Source organism: Phodopus roborovskii, unplaced genomic scaffold, assembly GCF_943737965.1.
Source record: "Phodopus roborovskii unplaced genomic scaffold, PHOROB, whole genome shotgun sequence".
Lineage (NCBI taxonomy): Eukaryota > Metazoa > Chordata > Mammalia > Rodentia > Cricetidae > Phodopus > Phodopus roborovskii.
Genome location: NW_026126410.1, coordinates 13,462,023 through 13,484,043, shown reverse-complemented (window position 1 = coordinate 13,484,043; position 22,021 = coordinate 13,462,023). Strand labels below are relative to the sequence as shown.

The window sequence follows — 22,021 nt, the reverse complement described above, 5'->3', positions numbered from 1 at the left end:
ATAACATTCAATTGACTTAACAGTAGATTTAGCCATCAAATTATAAAGCCATTTTTGCTTCAGTTTATCTTGACCTGCCTACTCTATTCTTTAGCTTATGGTCCCAGTAGGTCTAGTGATAGTTCCAAGAAATTCTGGCCTTTCCATTCTGGTACAGAATGCATTTTGGTATACTGACATATTCATAACCAAATTACAATTTTTCATGCATTTTAAAGTTCAATGTATATCATTGAACATAAGGCATGTTGAATAAATCCTAAGCTGTCAACAGCCCAGAGCTGGCAGACAGGATAAGTAACTATAACATGGGAACCATCACAAAAAGACCAGGTAGTCGCTGTTAATGAGAACTACCCTCTGTTCAAATACCTAGCCTGATGCTAATCATTTGCATAAAGAATAATGTTGGGTATGGGAGTCTGGGGAGTCTACATATAAGGTCAGTAGGAACAAGAAAATTCCCCTCTTAGTCCAGGAAGGAAAAGAAAGTGAGGATTACAAAGAACAAACCTAAATTCCGATAAACCTAGCAACACATGTGGATTTACATGACAAATAGTCACCTGGAATTTCCCACTCCCTCTAAACAAAGCTCTTAATTCACAGCATACCTACAGAACCACAGCCTGATATCTCTAAAGTTACCAGGCCCTCCTAACATGCTCCTCTGCCCGACCTGCCATTCTCTTTATTCTGTAATGAAATGTCAGGTAGACCTAGTGTCACTTACCTGTGGGTATCAGATAGCTTACTCTCCTGGGAGGAGAAATGCTAACTCAAAGTACTTCCTGCATATTGTTAAACACCATGATACATTAACGATCACAGAGAACCAGCCTTGCAGGTATCTTCACTCTAGAGCCCCTGGGCCTTTGTCATGCTTCATATCATAGCTGGCTTCTAATGTGGGAATTGGAAAGGGTCCCTGGAGACTAATTTATTCTTGTAACTGTCCCTTCCTTCCCTCTTTCACTTCATTCTCAAGAATTTTAATTTAATTTTGAATGTTCATGTTGCCCCTCGTGGGATTTAAAATGAGGCAGCACTATTGCTAACCACGTCACTACCTGCACTTCCAACCATCCAAAGGACTTACTAATCTCAGAAATTATTAGTATATAGTCAGCCTACACTGAAACAGAGGCATTTACTCACTCCCATTCCAAGACAGATGTGCAAATCAAGAAATCATAAGGTCTTTGGTAAAGACCAAGATGCCTAATGGTATTTAGGCTGCCTTCACTCTCCTCTGCATGAGAATGGGTTGTCTAAGGGACATTCAAGAACACATCACATATCCCACCTTTCAGTTCAACTCAGAACTTTTTTTTAAATAAACTAGGAAAACATGATTTCTAGACCACCATGGTGGGTGCAACACAAATGTTCCCAGGGCCATCCTCAAGAGAGGCGTAACTCAGGTTCAATTACAATCAGGTTTCATGAGATCGTACAGCCACTGGGTAAGACTTTTACAGTTGACTCACATAAGGGAAAAGTGAATATGATTAAGCTCACTAAAATGCATGCGTGGTGGGGTATTCTGCACTAAGGAAGACATGAACTTGACCAAACACGTCTTGGGGCTCTATTGTCTCCATCAAGAAGTACTTATTGAAGTGAATATCTAAGAGTTTTTATACAAAGAAAAGAATGGGTTGAGGGTATTCTGTGGTAGAGGACATACTTAGTATGTGTAAAACCCTGAATTCAATCAACCTCAGTCCCCTCCCCCCCAAATTAAATAGCAGGAAAAAATAGTATAAACACACAAAAATAAATAAATAAATAAATAAATAAATAAATAAATGAGAAACTACTACTTCTCTAGAGTTTCTTACAACTGGGTACAGGAGACAAAACTAAACCATAATTGATTAGGGAATGATTTGATATCTATTGCTGGCAGAGGACACACAATGAGTGTATTAAGTGTTATATATGTGTTTAAAACTAAGCATTCAACAATTACAAATATTTATCAAGAAACAGCATTGGAAGGGCATTTTTCTTTTCATTTTTTTCTTAATCTTTATTTTTTATTTTCATGCGTATGGGTGTTTTGCCAGCATGTATGTGTACCACATGTAGGCAGGCCAGAAGGAAGGCAGTGAATCCTCCTGTGGCTAGAGTTATAGCCGGTAATGAGCAGCCATGGTTGGGTGGGGGGAGTTGAACTCCTGTCCTCCAGAAGAGCAACCACTGAGCCATCTCTCCAACCCAGACATTTTTTTCAATGTCTGCTAACAGCTTCAAATTGCTGGTGTTACCACAAAGATTACAGAAACAGCAGGGGACGGTTTAATTGAAAAGGGGGGGGCACTCATTTAAGTGATAACAGAAAATTAAATTTAAGTAAAAAAGGAAATCTGAGGTCTAGGCAAAGTATGAATCATCAACAAAGTACTTTGTGAAAACATGCCTGACTCAGGAGTGTCACATGATAACCCGGAGACCTTTTCAGAACTCTATTACCACACTAAGAGCACTTGGGGACTTGAACCCGAAAAAAAAGATGAATAGGGCCTGGAGGGCGTCCAAAGGTGAGTGACTGGAATGACAAAAGTGGTCAGATATACGTCCTGCAGGAACACGTTAAACACACACACACACACACACACACACACAGAGTTACTTAGTGGAGATAAGGAGGCTAGGGGAGCTAGGGCTGGAAAGTGGCCTGCAAGGTCAAGAGCAGACAAGAGATGAGGGAGCTTCCTTTCCATGAGAATGGGACAGGGATGAGATTAGAGGGCAAGGACAGGGATGTAAATCAGACACAAAAGGAACTCCCAGGCCAGGATGACTGACTGCAAGGCTATGGGACAAATCACCAACAAGCCTTTGAGACATCCTTTATTAAAAAGGTGTAAAAATACAGTAGTGGCTATTGCCATAAAGTGTTCCCCCATTGTCCTTTCTTAGCCTACAAAATCAGGAAGGGACCTTATCAACTACAAATAAAAGCTCATTAGAAAATACATAATGCTATTGAAAGCTGAAGCACACCCACACTAGCTTATATGTAAGGCCAGGAAAGTGACAGTCATGTTAGATAGATGATAGACAGACAGACAGACAGACAGACAGACAGACAGACAGACAGACAGACAGACAGGTCGATAGCTCTGCAGTCACTGTAGATGAGGGACGCAAAAGCCATCAAAACATGGGTGTTCAACTCCCTGCACCCCTCACCCTGTCTCTTTCGAAGGCCTTATTCCTTCTTTAAGGGCCCCTCCCTGCCTGTGGTGCAGCTACCTACTGCTATGGAGCGGCCCTTCAAACATGACAAACAGCATGGCTTTTGTCCTTCTCTCTCCTCTGGGCAGCTGCTAAGATTTAAGGCTTGCTGTGTTGTGGTGTTTTTCTTTAAAACCCTAATAAAATCGTCCTTAGGTACCAAAAAAAATTAAAAAGGAGAAAATTGGAATGGCATTACAAGGCACACGTAGTTTCCCTTACAGAAAGATCCAGAGACTGCTGGAGAGTGGACCCAAAGGCTCAGGGGTGAAGGCTTGTCCTGCAGACTGGGAAGCTCTTAGGTGTAAAATGTTTAAAAGGAGGGCCCTGGAGAAAAGGTAGCATGCTCCTTTAGTGGTTGCAGGGACCTAGGCACTCCTTCCTCGGTATACTGACTGTGCCACCATAGACCCAGAGAGCAACAGCCCAGAAGATCACGGACTGAGACCCCGGCAAAAAATAATGAGTCAAAACAACCCGTTCTGTTAGGCTGACTTTCTCAAGCATGTTGTCATAGTAAAGAGTTGCTGACTCACAGGCATGGACCTAAGTCTTTTTAACTTTATTCTAATCAATTAAGTAATACATATCGTAAACTCTTTGAGCTATTTTTATTTTTGACCTACATCACCAGGAGTGAGGAAGGGAAGGAAGGGGGATGACAGGGGGCAGGAGGATGACAACTCAGAAATAGCACAATAGAGGGTGAATCCTGCTGGCCAGACCTCACAGGGCAGGGGAAAGGAAGAGGTCCCCAACAAGGCTGGTCAGCATCATCTCCTTCTGCAGAGGTTGACTCAACCAGTGTCCTTCTACAACCCCTCACAGAACCACAACTAAACAGCACATTTATTATCACTTGTAGTCCTGAACTTATAAACCACTTGAGTACCACTGTTTAAAACGTGGTCTTTACCACGTTAACATTGCAAATGTCAACCAATTAAACCACCAGGACCCCACACAGTTTATTTTATACTGCAATGCCATACGGAACTAGAAGTTTTCCTTTCTAGAAAGGTAAAACAAAAGGTTCTGGGCAAGTACTAGGTCCCAAGGGCCTAGGGCTCTTTACAATTCAGCCAAATGAAAACACACATACACACACACACACACACACACACACACACACACACACACACACACACACAGGAAATAAATTGCCCAAGAGCAACACAGATAACAAGATTCAGAAGTTCTGTGTGATGCTAACTAAGCCCCCTGGTTCCCTGCTTTACATTTTCTGCCCTGCAAGAAATGAAGCAGTGGAAGAAATCAATTCTTCAGCATCACCTCCCCCCCCCCCACACACACACAGTAAATATGTTTTTAACGACTCCCTGCCCTTTGGCATATCCTTCATTTGATGAAACTTTCTTCTGTTTCCTGGGCTTGTAGGCCCTAACCTCAGCTCAGGGAAACATATGGTCCTATTTGACCCAGACTGCCCTGGCTTAGCCTTTCTGACACTGAAATTATCAACCCTTTACACTCTCACAAATGTTCCACTATAGATGACATCACATGTACACACACACACACACACACACACACACACACACACACACACACACACACACACACACACTGTCCCTCCAAATCACCTCCACTCAGAAACTGGATACTATCTGCATGTATCCCTGGAGTTCCCATGTCACAAACTTAATCCCAACTGCAACAGCCTAATTTCAACTGGATCTAGCTGTTGGAATTTCAGTGTGACAATTTTACATAAGGATATTTACAGGGAACAGAGGTCAGTTGCTGCAGGCCAAACTAGACCTGTATGTCTTGAGCCTAAGTCGGGCTCCCTAACATTCTTTCCCCTCTCTCTCTCTCCTTCCCCTCCTCTCCCCTCTTCTCTCTGTCTCTCTCTCTCTTCTAATGAAGGCTCATCTCAATGTTCCTGTGGCAGACACCATGTGAGCTTCTAAGGGGAATGTAGAAGCTAAATACTGCCGTCAGTGAGAGAGCATAAGAGATCATGTTTTCTAGGATGATGCTGAGACACCAATCGGTTGTTCTAAATGCTCATACACACAACTCGCACACACAAAACTCCCACACAACATACACAACACACACACACACTACACACACAACACAGAATTCACACAAACATTCACAACTCACATACACACAACACGATGTAAAAGGTGAAGGGGACTGTTTAGGGACAGGATCCAAAGTGATGGGGAACAAGAAGGTGGGGGGTTAGCCATAAGTAAAGTGCACCTACACCTGGGAAGAGGGGACCTCAGCTGAGAAATGCCTCCAATTGACTGGCTTGTAGGCAAGTCTGTTGGGCATTTTCTTGATTAAGGATTGATGTGGGGAGGCCCAGCCCACTGTTATGGGTGATACCACCTCTGGGCAAGTGGTCTTGAGTTGTATAAGAAACAACTAAGCAAGCCAGGAGGAGCAAACTAGTAAGCAGGATTCCTCCAGAGCTTCTGCTCCTGCCTCCAGGTTCCTGCCTTGACGTCCCTCGGTGATGCCATGTGAACTGTAAGGTGAAATAAACTCTTCCAAGCTGGTTTTAGTCTGTTTTATCACAGCAATCAAAGGCAAATGAGGACAATTTATATGCTAATTTTTTAAAAAAACAAAAAATTAATTAAAAAATAAATATCCAATTCCAAAGTCAGCTTTTCCCTGGGGCTGATGTTTAAAACCTTAGGGCTACAAAAAAATATCTCCACTTAAGCCTCATTTAATGAAAAGAAAATATGACCTGAAATCACAAAGCCAGGAAGTAAAGTGTCTACTTAGTACATTTTCATGCCTTGTGATAGTTGGTTAACATTGATTAAGGACTGGATTGCTTTGGAGACCTCTTAGGAGGCTGGCATCTCTATTCCATAGGCTAAGGACCTGCACAGAGTAAAAGAAAAACAGAACACGTGCAGTGCAGCCATTCCCTCTCTACCTCCTGGCTGTTCTACCCAACCACATTCTCTCACATGATAGACTGAAATCATGAGCCGGAATCAATCCTTTCTCATATTGCTTATATCGGGTGATGTGGGATGCCCCCTGCTTGCTGTGAGTATGTTTTATTACCACTGGTTAATAAAGAAGCTGATTTGGCCTATAGCCAGGTAGAACATAGGTAGGTAGGAAATCCAAACAGATATGGAGAGAAAGAAAGCGGGTTCAAAGGAGAGGCCATGTAGTTGTCGGAGGAGTAAGATGCCAGAGAGCATTACCAGTAACCCACAGCCAGTTGATGATACACAGATTAGTAGAAATGGGTTAATTTAATTGTGAGAACTAGTTAGGAATATGCCTGAGCCATTGACCAAACTATTACAATTAAATATTAAGCCTCAGAGTGATTATTTTATATACAGCTGTGGGACTGGGCAGGATGAATAAAAGCTGCCAGCTACAATCAGGTATTTCATCACATTGACAAATAGTCTCAACACAGGCCCCAAACACGGAGAATCAATGTTTTGATGCCATGTCAGTGTGTGTGTGTGTGTGTGTGTGTGTGTGTGTGTGTGTGTGTGTGTGGGTAAAGCCGCCCCAGTCTGAGAGTGTACACACACACAAGCCACAACACACATGTAGGTCAGAGAAGATCAGCTTCCTTGAAATACATGACATGCTGGCATCCATAAAGCAACTTCCGTTGCGGCAACAAGTTCACACAACATTGACACCTTGTGTGTCTTCCAATAGTCCTGATTTGTTTTATAAAAACAGATAACAATGAAAGTGCTGATGCTAGCAAAATAAAAGTAACTAGGCCTGCCAGAAAATATTTAGCCTCAAAGACTCATGCTCCTCTACTGTGTGTCCCTGTGGGGATGTAAGAACATATGTAACACTGGCAGTGAGTCATCATAGGCTGTACTTAAATCATAAGCTTAATAAACTGGGAAATAGTGGCAAACACCTTTAATCTAGCACTCAGGAGACAGAGACAAGCAGATCTCTGCGAGTTCCAGACTAGCCTGGTTTATAGAGTGAGTTCCAGGAGAGCCAGGGATACACAGAGAAACCCTGCCTTGAAAAACAAAACAAAACAAACAAAAGCACAACTTACTAAATGGATTGACTGAAGAAGTCAAAATTTAAAGTTTGAAATATAATTTCATCATAAATATTAGTACTGAAACTGTTTTTACTGTTTCAAAATAAAACTCTGTAGTCACCTTGATGGTGAATGCCTATCATCCTATCTGGGATTGCAAACTGAAGCAGGAGAATGGAATTCAAGAAAAACTGCAGAGTCTGAGGCCAACCCAAGCTGCCTAAAAAACAGGCAAAAATGCAAAATATAGGAGTCTATTTTTAGTGCTATGTGAATGAAATGTCCTTATAAGACATCTAATGTTCAACTCTCAATGATCAGTGCTCAGACACACTTTCAGGAAACTTGCACCAATACTGCGTGTATTTTCTTACTGATGCTTCTCTACAGGCCTGGGGTACATCACCTATGATGGTCAACACGGTCAACTTGACAGAATCTAGAAGCGCTAGAAGGAAAGTCTGGGCAGCATGCCTGGAAGAAGTTATCAAGATTAGGGTAGCCTCCAGGCTTGCCTTTGTAGATTATCTAGACGAGGTGAGATGACCCACCCTGAAGTAGGTGGCACCATTCCAAGGGTTGGGGTTGCAAACTTCACAAAAGGGACAGCCTTGATAAACACAAGCATCCTTCCTGTTTCTATGCTATCCCAGCCATTATGGACTGTAGCCAACATCAGCTTTTTTCTTTTCTTTTTTGGCTTTTCAAGGCAGGGTTTCTCTGTGTAGCCCTGGCTGTTCTGAAACTCGCTCTATAAACCAGGCTGGCCTGGAACTCACAGAGATCTGCCTGCCTGTTTCCCAAGTGCTGGGATTAAAGGCGTGCACCTCTGCTACTACCACCACCACTGCCCAGCAAGCCTTTCCTTAAAGTGCCATTGTCAGATATTTTGTCATGGCAACAAGCCAAGTGACTAATCCATCACCTAAATTAAACTAGATATGAAACTGAGTGTAGTGGCTCAAGCCAATAATCATAGCACTCAGGAGTCTGAGGAAACACTGCTGCTGCAAGTTCAAGGCCAGCCTGGGATATATATCACAACCCTGTTTCAAAAGGGGGGGCAGAGTAAGACATGAAATACTCCACAGCAAAGTCCTTTCTGCATCACTCCTACTGGTTAGGGACCACACACTACATTTAATATCACGAAAACCATTCTGTTCCTGCATTCCTGAATGATAAATTGTGAATAGTGAAAATGCAATAGTTCAAAACGTTTTTCTTAGAAAAGCGAAATCATTAAGGGGCAGAGAAAGAGATGTCTTGGCAATAAAGATATTGTTGCTCTTCCTAGGGACCCAAGTTCAATTCCTGGCACATGTGTCAAATGGCTGTAACTCCAACACCTTCTGGCCTCTCATTTTAAGTAAAAATGTTAAAATACATAAATTTTTTTAACCATAAGAATTTATTCCCTTAGGCTAACAGGGACGTACTCAACGACAGTTCCTTCCTTTTCTGCACTACATTTGATAAGATTTTAAAACTCATTTGCACCTACCCCTATTGCTCACTTTTTCCTTGTTTCCATGCCACAAATAATCTACTTGACTGCTACTGTCAAACATCCGAAGTAGCACCTCACTCCCTTCCCAGATACCCCTAAGAGCCCACTCACACATCTATCTTTAAAATGCCTGTGTTTACTGCTACCCATATGTCATCATTCGCAAAGCAACTGTTACCACCCCCTTGACTAGGCATTGGCAGGCACACGTCCTGGAAAGGATTGGGGGCCCACAAAGAAGGTGCCTTGGGCTCAGGGGGAGACATACTGACATAGCTGTTTCTGAGCACAGTATTTTTACCCTGCTTCTATCCCAGTCTACTATGTTGTTTATAAATGAGGCTTGCCAGCTGAGTTCCTCACTATACCTAGTTGTAATGGTGCTATTTCTACAATAACTATACCTCACTCTACCCTTGCTGTCTGTGTAACTGAGGCTTGCCTGCTGCCTGAGCCCCTCACTCTGCCCCTCGCTGTGCTGTGTGTAACATCTACGTTCAGTTGGTCTCACAGTGTAAATGTGTGCTGGGTTGCTATAGAGTTATAAATCCTCATCAGGAATTCTGCTATAGAGTGAATTACAATGTGCTCTGCCCTTTGACCTTAAATAAAAAGTGTTTCCATATACTCTTATGGGTTCGCTAAAGCCTTATTAAGTAACTGGAGAGATGATGAAGGACTAAATGGAGTATTCGACTGTGCTGGGGGAAAGCAGTTCTTCCTGACAGAGGAGAGATTACAGAAGGGAAGTCTGTGATAGGAGTGAGGGACTCCAGGAAGGCCAAGGAGAAAACCACGTGGTGGAGGGAATAGAGGCAGGAACTGACAGACTGCCCCTTCCTCTGTCTTTTTACATTTCTGATTTGACCCCTCCTTTGCAGACCATTAACTAATTATGGTTCAAAGAAAGCAAGAGCCCTCCTGCCTGCTTTCCCCTTCCCTGTTTTTTACTAGTTCCCCTATCTCCTTATTCCCACCCTTCAGACACTTGCAAAGAGCAAACTGTAATTACAGCTGCAGGACAGGGCAGCTCAGGAGGATGGGAGACAGAATAGTAAACAAACTGGCATTTCCACTCCTGGGGGGAAGGGGTAGAAGCCAAGAGTGCTGGCTGGAGCCAGTGATTGGACAGAGGTGAGACATCCCCCAAATCAGTGAGGATGTCTGGCCAGAGCAGATCCTTAGATGTCCTTTCCCTTCCCAGTCAATCTTTTCTCTCCTGTCCCTCCTCAGCCACCCAAAGGAACCTGGGGTAACAGCGATATAGAATAGTATGAAGTTGTCATAATACCCTAGTGCCCGTATTACTCATGTAAAGACAGCTATGACACTGCCAGTCCTATTTTTAAAAATACTCTCACATATCGCGTGTAATACACGACAATAACAAACAACTTCCTGGTTTACATATTCAGTTTGCTTTCAATCATATTTAGGATGTTTCTACTTAGAGAAAAATTTACCATAAAACATTTTACCAGGGCTGGAATGGTAGTTTGCATGTAAAATTCCTGCCTTACAGACATGAGGCCCTGAATGCAATCTCCAGAACCTATGTTTAAAAAGGTAAGCGTGGGCCAGGCGGTGGTGACACACACCTTTAATTCAAGAGGCAAAGGCTGGCGGAACTTTGCAAGTTTGAAATCTGCCTGGTTAACAGAGTGAGTTTCAGGACATCCAGGGCTATACAGAGAAACCCTGTCTTGAAAAACAAAATAATTAATTAATCAATTAAAAAGATGGGCATGATGGATGGTACATGGTTGCAACCCAGCACTGGGGCTCACCAGCTGGCCCAGCCTAATGTCCTTGATGAGTTCCAAGCCAAAGTGAAACCTGAACTCAAAAAAAAGAAAGGAGGAAGGAAGGAAGGAAGGAAGGAAGGAAGGAAGGAAGGAAGAAAGGAAAGAAGGAAGGAAAGAAGGAAAGAAGGAAGGAAGGAAGGAAGGTGAAAAAGAGAAAAGGAAAAAAGGAAAAGAAAAAAGAAAGAGAATGGTACCCAAGGAATACATCTGAGGCCATCCTCTGGCATCCATACATAGCTGTATGTGTATATGCACACACATCCATACACTTCTACCATGTTTTTTGACTGCATCAGAAGTTCTGAATGACTGACCTATATCCCATTGATGATCCAAATGACACAAAGCACAGTAATACATGTCTTAGAATTTGTTTCTCATCATTAAGCACATAACTGTAAACAGGGAAAATAAAGTAATCCCAGAAGCTGGCAGAGAATGGACAACCGTCTGGCTATTTCCCATGTGTGTGACAACAAATACCTAACTCATATTCCCACTGGGGTAGGTCTGTTCCCAAATAGCTTCCACCCCTTTACTGTTATGATCATCCCTTTTTTTTTTTTTTTTTTTTTTTTTTTTTTTTGATTACTCAGACTCCAGACTCTCATCAACCAAACAGAAAACTAGTACTTAATCTTACAACAAAACATCCATTTGCGTAGTCTTTACAATCTTCAAAACTTTTTTTTAAGCTTTTCAAGACAGGGTTTTGATGGGAGATATCATTCTGTACATACGTTTCTCTTATTGGTTAATGAATAAAGCACTATTAGCAAACAGGAAGGCAAGATAGGTGTGACTAGGAGACAAGGAGGATTCTGGGAGATGGAGTAAAGAGTCAAGATGTAGGCTATGAGCGGAATAAGAGGTCCAGACTCTCTCTCTCTCTCTCTCTCTCTCTCTCTCTCCAGCAAGACCATATGGAAACACTTAGATTGATAGAAATGAGTTAATATTTAAGACAAAGCTAGCCAATAAGAAGCTCTAGCCATTGCCCAACAGCTTTATAACTAATAGAGTATCTGTGTGTTATTTTGGGACTGATGTGGCTCTGGAACCAGGCTGGTGGAAAAGTGCTTGTAACAGGGTTCCTCTGTGTAGCTTTGGAGCCTGTCCAGGAGCTAGGTCTTGTAGACCAGACTGGTTTTAAACTCACAGAGATTTGCCTGCCTCTATACCTCCCGAGTGCTGGGATTAAAGGCTTGCCCCACCACTACCCAGTGTGCCTAGATTCTTTCACTTGTCCACAAAACTACCTGTCAACAAGATGAGCAAGTATCATCCTTATACACTCTGTGGGGAAATGACACCAAAAAAATTAGTATGCATAGGTAAAATGTAGAATGTCCTACTGCGGTTCTCTGGTGAATGGCTGGCATTCATTTCCCTTGACTCTTCCTGGCATACGTTCAAGCCCCTTGAGAGTCAGGCTAGTAAGGATTCTGAAAAATCAAAGATGTCCCTTCCCTGTAGGTTCTTGGGAAGTCACCGTCATTGCTTTCTGTTTGTGTACCCACAGATGAGTCCACCAGGCTCCAGTGGACAGTTCCTAACAGAGCCCTGGATAAATGCAGTTGTCAAAAAGCAAAACAAAAGGACACGGATGTGATGTGCAATAGGGACCTGTGCTGAGGGGTTGATAAGGATAGAAAATAAAGTAACCTAGAGAGGCGGGGTGAGAGAGTACTCAGAAGATATTATATACATGTCCAGAAATGTCAAAGAAGAAAATCAAAGTATTACCATTATTGTTTAATGAGCTTAACTCAACTCACGGCATGCCCTCACTGCCATGCCCTCCTCTACCCCATCTAGAGCAGATCTCTAAGTCACTAGAGGTGCTGGATCTGCATGCTGAAGAGATGAAGCCCAGTTGGTTGCAGTGTTGGAACCAGAGGCGGCAGCTCATAACCCCCAAAACACTGCTTCCATTTTCACTGTGACTGAGTTTTATTTGTACCCTCCCCCGCAACACACACGTGCGCACACATACACACACACACACACACACACACACACACACACACACACACACACACTAAAACACTCTCAGGCAGCAAGTACACTGAGAAGGGAACTGCTATTAGCTGTGGCTGGGCATCCACAAGGAGAAAATGCCCCACCCACACAGTATGTCTGGAGAGGAACATTTGGGGTTACACAGACCAAGGTGGAATCCCAGCTAGGAGAACTCAGACACGTTATTAGAAGTACTCTGGCTATCCGTCCTACATCTGTATCTGGGAATACTAATAGAAAATGCCTTCTTATAGTCTGGCTATGAGAAGATACAGAGAGCTAGAAAGCTTGCCAAGACAACAAACAGCATTCAACAGACAACCTTAACCTGCAGAGTAACATGTGTGAAATGCTTCCATCTCTGTTCATTTCTGATTCTGGGAGGTGCCGGGTGGAGTCCATGAACCTCTTCAGAGTTCTCACACCTTGGATTAGGAATACAAAGACTGGAAGCTTCAATTATCCTCTTCACACCATTTCCTGCCACTGAATGTCTTACTGTGAGCCTATTCTACTTTCAGTTTTGAAAACAGAAAGAAAACTACTCTCTGTCGGTTTAAGAAGAATGAAGCCTGGTGAGTCACGAGTGGCAGGCACACTTATATTATGTGCACGTCTCTGCATGTCTATTACACACAGATCATCTAATGAAGTTGATCTGTGCTCCAACATGAGAGGATTCCAGAGAGAGTAAATGATCTAGCAACTCAGCAAGTATTTATGTAAAAAGCCCAAACCTGTAAGTATATACATACACAGGTCTACAAGATGATCTAGACACATATGCTTAATAGCGTACACTTTCCCAACACTGAAATTTTTAAACAAAATTGTTTTTAAATACTTACTTTGAAATTTGCAGTTCAAATAATACACTCTGCCCCCAGACAGATGTTGTAAACCACAAGGTGAGTGTGACTTCAAGCATTTTACTGTTTAAACTATCAATAGATGAGCACCAAAGATTCTCCTCCCCATTCCTGTCTTCTACCACACTGAAGACCCCAGAGCCCAGGGCTAGATGTATGAGGAATAGTGCAGTGGTAGATCACTTACTCAGCAGGTGAGAGGCCCTGGTTTCAACCTATAGCATCACAAAAGAGGGAAAGGTGCATCCTAGAGCCTCACCATGAAGTTCTAGGATAAAACCCACATATGAGTCACAGAGAGGCGTCAAGAGTAAATAAAATACAAGGTCAATATCTGTAACAAATGTTCATGGGGGGGACCTCACTGAAACACTTAACCAAATAAGATCTATTAAGATTCTTTTGTGGGGGGGTTGAAACAGGGTTTCTCTCTATTGCTTTGGAGTCTGGGATTAAAAGTGTGCGCCACCAACACCCAGCTGAGTTATTAAGATTCTTGCTCCTACCAATAGACAAAGACATCAGTTCCTGTGACAGTATTTGTACTGAACCCTCCACACATGGGAATTGCACGTCTAGACCGTGCTAAGTCCACTAGGTGGATTTAATCAGTGACCACTGAACACAAACCTTAGACACTCCCCATCTCATTCCACCACAGCTTGGTGCTTCTGAATCATGGTGGCTTATCAGCTGCTTCCTGTGAACTTTACCATTCCCTCTACCTCCCACCACTGCCCCATGGAAATGTTTTCAACAAGTGCATGCATTGATGTCTCCTTTGTCCTAGCACAGTACAGATCACAGCACAGAATTTTACTAGAAAGCTCTCCACAGACACCTGCTGGCTCCTGGGGTGCCAAACACAGTCTAAATAAGGGTCAACCTCAACACCCCCCACCTCTACCTCGAGCTTCCAAGACCCTTCTTTCCATTCCCTTCCTGCTGGCTTTGTTATGTGATGCCACAGATAACAGTGCATCCATCCACCAGCCTCCCCAAACTCAAGTCACAGAGGAAGGCAGAGTATGGGAAACAGGAGAGGAGTCCTTCTCCCTACTTGATGTTCTCTTCCTTCACCTACAAAACTTGCTATTTGGCATACTGTCACATATTCACCAATCTTCTCATGAAATTCCTGGCCTAGCTTGGGAAATTATACCGGGCAATCTGGCCAGCTGAAGGGGTAGAGAGGGCCTGAATAACTTTTCATGGGTTCTGTGGCATAAATAAAGACATAAATGGACTGGATGGACCATGGCAAGTTTCTGTGGGCAACCAGGACTGATTGACAAGTCAGATGGTCCTAGACAAGGACAGCAGAGTGAGAGGTCAGTCACTCAAGGAGCTGACTTCAGAAGTGGGTACTTGGCTACTGCCATATACACCACAGACTAGATAGCTTCAACGGAGCAAGCCTAAGGTTCAGGAAGACTGTTTCTTCTCATGCTTCTCCACTTAACTTGAGGTCAGCTGCCTCCTCCATGTTGTCTTCACATGGCCTTTCCCCTGTGTCTCTATGTGCCATGATCTCTTCCGCTAAAGACACCAGTCACACTAGATGTACAGCCACACGTGTGGCCTCATTTTACCCACCTTCACCACCACTTTAAGGTCCTATCCCCACACAGAGCCACGTTCTGAGGTACTTGGAGCCTGTGGTTCCACAAGAGGAACTTTGAGTGACACAGCACCCCAGCCTGTACAGACAACCTGAGAAGGGAGAGAAAGGAATACAACCGCTGCCCTGAAGAAATGAAAGCATGCCTGGCATTTTTCAGCAGGAAGGCGATGTGACCTCTGACCCCAGGTCTAGATCTCTCACCAGTCTCACCTTTTGATTTCAGCCTTTAACCCTCTACCTGTTCAAAAGCCTTACTGATCATTGCTATGCCAACGACTCATCCTTTCAATCCCAAATCCAGAGCACCTCTGTGGTACCATCTGTCCATCCATCCATCTGTCCATCCCTCCATCCATCCATCTGCCTGTATCCATCTGTGGCCCTTGTAGGCTCTCACATTGGAAGCCTAGTCTCAGGTCAGTGTCTCTGCAGCTTGCCTAGTTCACATTTACCTTCTGTCAGTTCTCCTAGGTGACAAGCCCCCTCTCACTCTAAGCCAATGTTTTTGGAATGTCCCTCCCTTCTACCCCTGCCCCTGCCCCTGCCCAGGCCCCACTCACACTGTTTCAGCCTCGAGTTAAGATCTCAGTTCAAATGCCTCTTCCTTGAAGAAGCTTTTGTAGACCTCACATATAAAGTCATATTTCCTTACACTCTGAGCTCAACGTCCTTCTCCTCTTCCCCTCTTGTGAGCTCTCAGGCACAGAATTGGCGTGTTTATTAGACCCCCGCACTGCTGTAATGCTGTTAATATCTCCCATGAGACTGATGACCACACACTCTGAAGTTCATGAACAGAATCCACATCTGGCTTCCCCATCATCATCTGCCCAGCACCAGAAAGCTTCAACTCAAGATCATGTTAGCCAGAGCTACATAGCAAGATCATCTTTAAAAAAAAAAAAAAAAAAAAAAAAAAAAGCAACAATAAACAAACCCAAATGAACTACAGAAGGCAGGAGTTTATCCCAGTAGGTTACAATTCTATAGAAATTACTTAAACATGTTTTATTTTCTGCATCATCCCTATCCATATGTATATTTATTAGGTAAAGTATATACAATTAGTCAGCTGTAATTGCCCATAGGTACACCTTTCATCCACTAAAACAATATCTAGTCTCCTCCTGTGGTTCATTCTTTTGCTTGACTCTGGCCAAAACCTACCAGGAATTCTTCACTAAAGAACTGGCAGGGCTCATGGTGACTCTGACCCAACAGGGACTCCATCCCTCTTCATATTAAGCAGGAAGCACTGAAATTCTGGGAGTAAGTTGTGTGCCACACATCGGGAATGTTGGAGTCTGCTGATAACACTGAATCTACCTCGGCTAGAAACATGAGGAAGCCACATGGTCACAACCTAACCAGGAACAAGGCTAGTGAGCCGAAGCAGCATTCCACATGTTCTCACTTTCAGCTTCACACAACATGTGGAAACAGGCTCAATGCAACACTTGGTTGTGTCAGAACATCTAAGCAAAGAGGATGAATGTTTGGGATTTATTATAGTCGCTCACCTTGGGGAAGTATCTAAAAGGGCACATTACAATCTCCATGCAGTTACTAATTTCTAACTTTGTAAAGTGGTGTGTTCCAGGAACGTATTCACCTTTCCAGTGCTTATTCTATACATGTGAAGCCTCAGCTGCTCTGAATACTCGAAAGCAGAGTGTACTGGTAAATGCTAAAGTAACCCGGAAGAAGTTTATTTTTAACAATGATGACATCATTAACTTTAATTCAGTCTGAATGCTTTTGCTTGTCAGTTTTTTCCACCCTTACTCTCTGTAAAGTCCTCAAGGATTTTATACAAACTCATAAGGCTCAAGTTCAATGGCTCTTCTTTGAAAAGCATTTCTCATATGTCAAAGAAAAATAGGAAGCAAACTAGGAACCATATAAACCAGAAAAATCTTATCAAGATGATCAAAATCTCCAAATATCAAAAAAAAAGTGGAAGTCAGTTTTGGAAGCATAGCCATTCAGACATCGGAGCCTCTACTTAAAGCATTTCCTAGTCATATCTACATTAGAAAGAACATTTTAAAGCTGATGGGCTTCAGCCTTTCCTTAAGTTCCTCTTTATCAGCAATCAGACATTCATCGCATTCCTCCCAACAGGTAAGGCAACAACTGGGACACTCCTATTCATAGCCAGAAGCCACTGTCTCCAGGTCTGATTAACAGGAAACAAAACCCCTACAAAGATGCAAATCTACCCAAGGTAAGCAGACCTGGCTCCGTGTCTCAGAAATGATCAACCTGATCATTGGTCTTGGGATTAAAATATTCAGGAGTCCATATATACTAACCAAGGTGCCAGGAAACTTTGTACCATAGAAATCTAAAGCTTTCCCAAAGGTAGGGTGACTCATGTCTGTAATCCCATACTTGGTAGGCTGAAGCACAAGCATGAGTCTGAAGCAAGCACGGGATATACACTGAGTTCAAGGCTAGGCTAGGCTACAGAAAGAAGAGGAAAGGAGAGAAGAAAGCCATCCTAGGCCAATTTTTAGTATACATACTAATCATATATCATAAATATAAATCAAAAGAAACCTGGGAGCCTAATGAGAAATCTGCATTCTAGTAATACAAAGAGTTGCAGTGATTAAGGTGCTCTATAATTTATATCTAGTGAAGTAAATACATTTCATCATTTATATCATTTGCAGCCATGAGCTGTCTGATAGCCACATGTGTGAGTTCATACTATGCAATGCCATCCCAGTACACAGTTCTTCGTTAAATGAAGAATCATCAGTTATAGGTTCTGACTATAAACATTTGGGTGAAAAAAATCTCATCCAGCTTAACTGTTCTTTAAAACGACTGGGGGGTTGGAGAGATGGCTCAGTGGCAAAGAGCACTGGCTGCTCTTGCAGAGGACTGGGGTTCAGAGGACATGGTGGCTCACAACAATTTCCAACTCCAGTCCCAGGGCATCCAATGCCTTCTTCTGACCTCTGTGGGACCAGGCACACATGTGCAGTGTATACCTCTGTGCAGGCAAAACACTCAGACAAATAACAATTTTTGACATTTAAAACAATAAAATTTTAATAAACTATAAAATCTATTCAATGGCCAAAATATGGCCAATTATCAAAACTGCTTCTCCAACAATATGGAATGACTGTCATAGCTGATGCCAGAGACTATGTCTCATTTTGTGAAAAACAACAAAAGCCTATTTTATCACGGAACCATTAAGGGAAACGTAATTCCCACTCATTTAGAATTTCCATTTACAAAATGAAGTTGTAGTAAAGGTATAAATATTTAACTTGACCTAAAATTATTTCTACCCAAAGCCAAGAAGAAAAAATCATTTTGCTGGAAGTATTTCATTTCACTTGCTACAAAGCCCAACATACAGCTAGACATAACAGTGTAGTCCTATGTGACATTCTGTTGCTACAGCAACCAAGCTACTACCTGTGGCCATGATTTGTTAAAAAAATTCCTCCAACCAGTATGTTCTGTACTGTGCATTCATAAAAAACCAACAGAATGGCTCTAGGCAGCATAAAAATTAAGGCTTGCTTTCTTACCTATGGTTTACTCACTTGCATATTTACTACCTATACATACACATGTATACACACCACATACACACAGGATTCTCCTAATGCCATCAAAAGGGTGAGACCATACCACAATTTCCTTTTAAGACAGGTAAAATTACAAAGCTGCTGTTCAGACTGCATTTCATACCTGCTTCCTAAAAACACATCCTGCCAAACAATAGAGACTATCAGAGATCATTTTTAAAAAGATTTATTTTGCCTTATCCAGCCTCATTTCAAGAGAAAATGAGATCCTAAGGTTTAATCTCCTATCTGCCCAGGTAGGTGTGGCCTCTTGAGCAATGAGCTGATTCAGAAAATAAGCTAAGAATAAAGAAGAGCTGTGGTCATCACCATCCATATTCATCCAACTGCCTCTACAAGCTACTCACCCTCACTGGGGGACTCCAGGCTTGCACCCGAGGCTGCTGTCCACACTGGGAGCTCTGCAGATCTTTTGAGCCACAATTAGCCACAGTGCTGCCCTGAGCCCTTAATGCATTTGTGCAGTTGGTCCCACTGCCCCCACCAGGGCCAGGTTTCCAAGGCCTCTGCTTGATGCCATCCAGAAGTCTGACCAGTAAGATGTTACTGGGGAGCTCCTCAACACCAGAACCAACAAGAGTCCGGCACTCAGGACATCTGAGTTCATTCCGGGATCCCACGATCCCCAGCAAACATCGTTTGCAAAATGTGTGCTGGCAAGGTAAGACCTTGGCAGAAGCATCCAGGCGTTCTAGACATACAGGGCACTCCAGAAGGTCCAACAAGGCAGACTCATCCATCGTGATCTACTTTACTGAGAGAAAGGCTTCAAAATGTTCATAGTCGTACACAGCCCTTAGAGTGATTCATGTAACATCCATTGCAGACTTCGCTCTGGAGTTGTGGAAAGAGAGGGAGGAAAGAGAAAAATGAGTGTTGTTATCTAGGAGAAAAGTTCACAGAGGAGCCAAGATCCAAAAAGTACACAAAAGTGCTTCCTCTGCATGGTGGAGCTTGGCTTTGGAATGTGGCTTCTGAACTCCACAGCCAATATTTAAAAACAAAACAGGCTTCTTAAACGGTTCTGAATTAATTCCTGAAGATATCTAGAACCTCACTGGGCAGACATAACTAGCGAGGAATAAGCAGGACTTATGAGAAAGCAATAAAGGTCAGATATTAGCTGCTTAATGAAATCCTTGACCCACTGGAAGAAGCTAAGCAAAATCGACTGAAAGTTTTCTCTATCCAAAATAATACTTTTAAATCCAACAACGTCCCCAGTTTTTAACCCATGTTATGTTTAAGAAGCCATGCCTTGGGTAATCCTTGCAGAAAAAAAAATAATGATCCCAATATTAAATGCATATGTTTCTTTCCTGTCTGAAAAACAGAACATCTTAATCTTATCCAACACCGCCCCCCCCCCCAAAAGGAGCTGATGGTCGGTAATTCTAAAAGATAACCAAAGATTGCTTGAAAATAGCTAAAACACATTCGCCCTTCCCGGCAGGGCTGACAAACTCTGAAACAGATTTCTGAACGGCTTGTGCTAATCCCATTCAGAAAATCTAGCAAAATGATCACCAAGAATTCGACGATGGAATGCTGGGCTGCAAACTCTGGGTAGAATCTGAAAAACGAACGGGCCTTTCAAGAGGGGGAAAGAAAGAGTATCTGAAGCCAGTTGGTGGCTAGCTGTCCCCACAACCACCACCTTAATCAATGTTTAAATGTGGAAGCCTTCGGGAGGTGAGAGGATTTGGAGGCTGTATTAACAGCTGTTCCCGGCTAGTCGCTTCTGGGGAGAGCCAGGATGCGCCCCTCTTCCCGCGGTGGGGCACAGGTAGTCCCCGATCCCTCAGCGTAGCGCTGGCCGCAGACACACCCCGGAGCCAGGTGTTGCCAACCGGGGACAGAGAAGACGGTCCTGGGCTGAAGCTGAGCCTGCGGCCGGGTCGCTGCAGAAACAGGGGATCTCACCCAACTGTCTCCTCTAAGACTGACTCCCTTTAGGTCAAATTCAGGATAAAATTGCCCCCACACCGATCGCTGGAAGTTTTCAAGGACTTAAAGAAAAATAAAGATGCAGCCTTAAGTTGGCGAAAGTCAGCGCCACAGAGTGCGGCGGGAAGCAGACCAGTGACCCCGCGGGGATGAGCTCAGCGACAGTCCCTGGAGACTGCCATCCCGGAGGAAGGAGGCACCGGGCTGCGTCCGGGGAGAGCGCGGCCCAGAGGCCGGGCAGCTTCGGAGGAGGTGAGTGAGGCCGCGGGGCTCGTTCCCCGCAGGTCCCAGAGAGCCAGAGGGGGCAAGTGCGGGGCTCAGCCTGCGAGCAGGACAGGGATGCGGCGACCGCCAGCAGCCACCACCCCGCGCCCGACGTCCCCGGCTCGCCGCTCTCCCTACCTCGCGCCTCCGCTGCTGGTCTTTGTTCGCGGCCCCGCAGCGCCGGCAGATGCGACCCCGCCGTGCCCGCCGCCCGTGTGGCTCGGCCGCCGCGGTGGCACAGGGAGCCTCCTCGCTGCCGCCCCCCTCGCGCGCGCTCACACAGCACGCCACCGCCGCCGCCTCCCACCCGCCCAGCGACGAGGGCGGGGGAACACGACGCGGCCAAGGAGGCGGAGGCCGTGCGCAGCGGGCGCCCGGGGCTGGAGGGCCGCGCCACAGCGCCACCCTCCGCTCGGGGACCTGCGTGGGACCCCGCAGCGAGCGGCGGCCTCGGGGACAGCAGCAATGGGAGGAAAGCTCGGGAAACCTCGCCTTCACCCGAGGACGCGCGCCTGCAGCGAATGGAGATACCCGGGAGGAGGGCGGTGGGAGTGGCGCCGAGGGGACCAGGAAGAGGCTGGGACAAGGGCGCCCTTGCCGGCCTTGGGCTCCGCCTGTCCGGTGCCTGGAGACCCACTCTTCCTGATGGCCAGGGCCAAGGAGGGAGCCGCCCTGGCGGGAACGCTTTGCTTGGCGTGCACACTCCCTGTGGAGATGCACACAGAGAGAAGTGAGACCCCTTACTTCTGGGGTGAAAGCTACTGGCCACCCTGTGGATCCCTGGGGCCGCCTCCTCCACCCAGCATTGCGCCCCACGTCTGCAATAGCCCTGGACACAAATCCAAGCAAGTTTGGAGAATTGCTGATCCCAAAATTCCAAACCAGAAAGGCGCGCGGGGGATGGGTGGGGACAGGAAAAACTGGTGTGATATTAAAGCCCTTCTAGGGTAGGTTCTTTGTACCTGCCTATAATGGGGTGAATTCAAAGTCTGACCCAGGTGGGCCGGTGCCTTGAAGCTGGCTGGGAGGCACCTCTTTCATCTGAGCCTTTGAGGCAGTCATCATCATCACTGTA

General features: G+C 44.4%; 1 protein-coding gene across 1 annotated transcript in view; it reads right to left on the bottom strand.

Moving 5' to 3' along the window:
• Sh3rf1 (SH3 domain containing ring finger 1) overlaps positions 1-21,275 on the bottom strand; it is a 155,612-nt gene extending 134,337 nt beyond the window's left edge. Inside the window, exons 1-2 of the mRNA XM_051182466.1 lie at positions 21,085-21,275; positions 19,083-19,569 (exon numbers count right to left, since the gene is read on the bottom strand). Coding sequence (XP_051038423.1) covers positions 19,083-19,475 — 393 coding nt within the window. The 5' untranslated portion in view covers positions 19,476-19,569; positions 21,085-21,275. The remainder of the gene's footprint in view (positions 1-19,082; positions 19,570-21,084) is intronic.
• Positions 21,276-22,021: the final 746 nt, after the last annotated feature.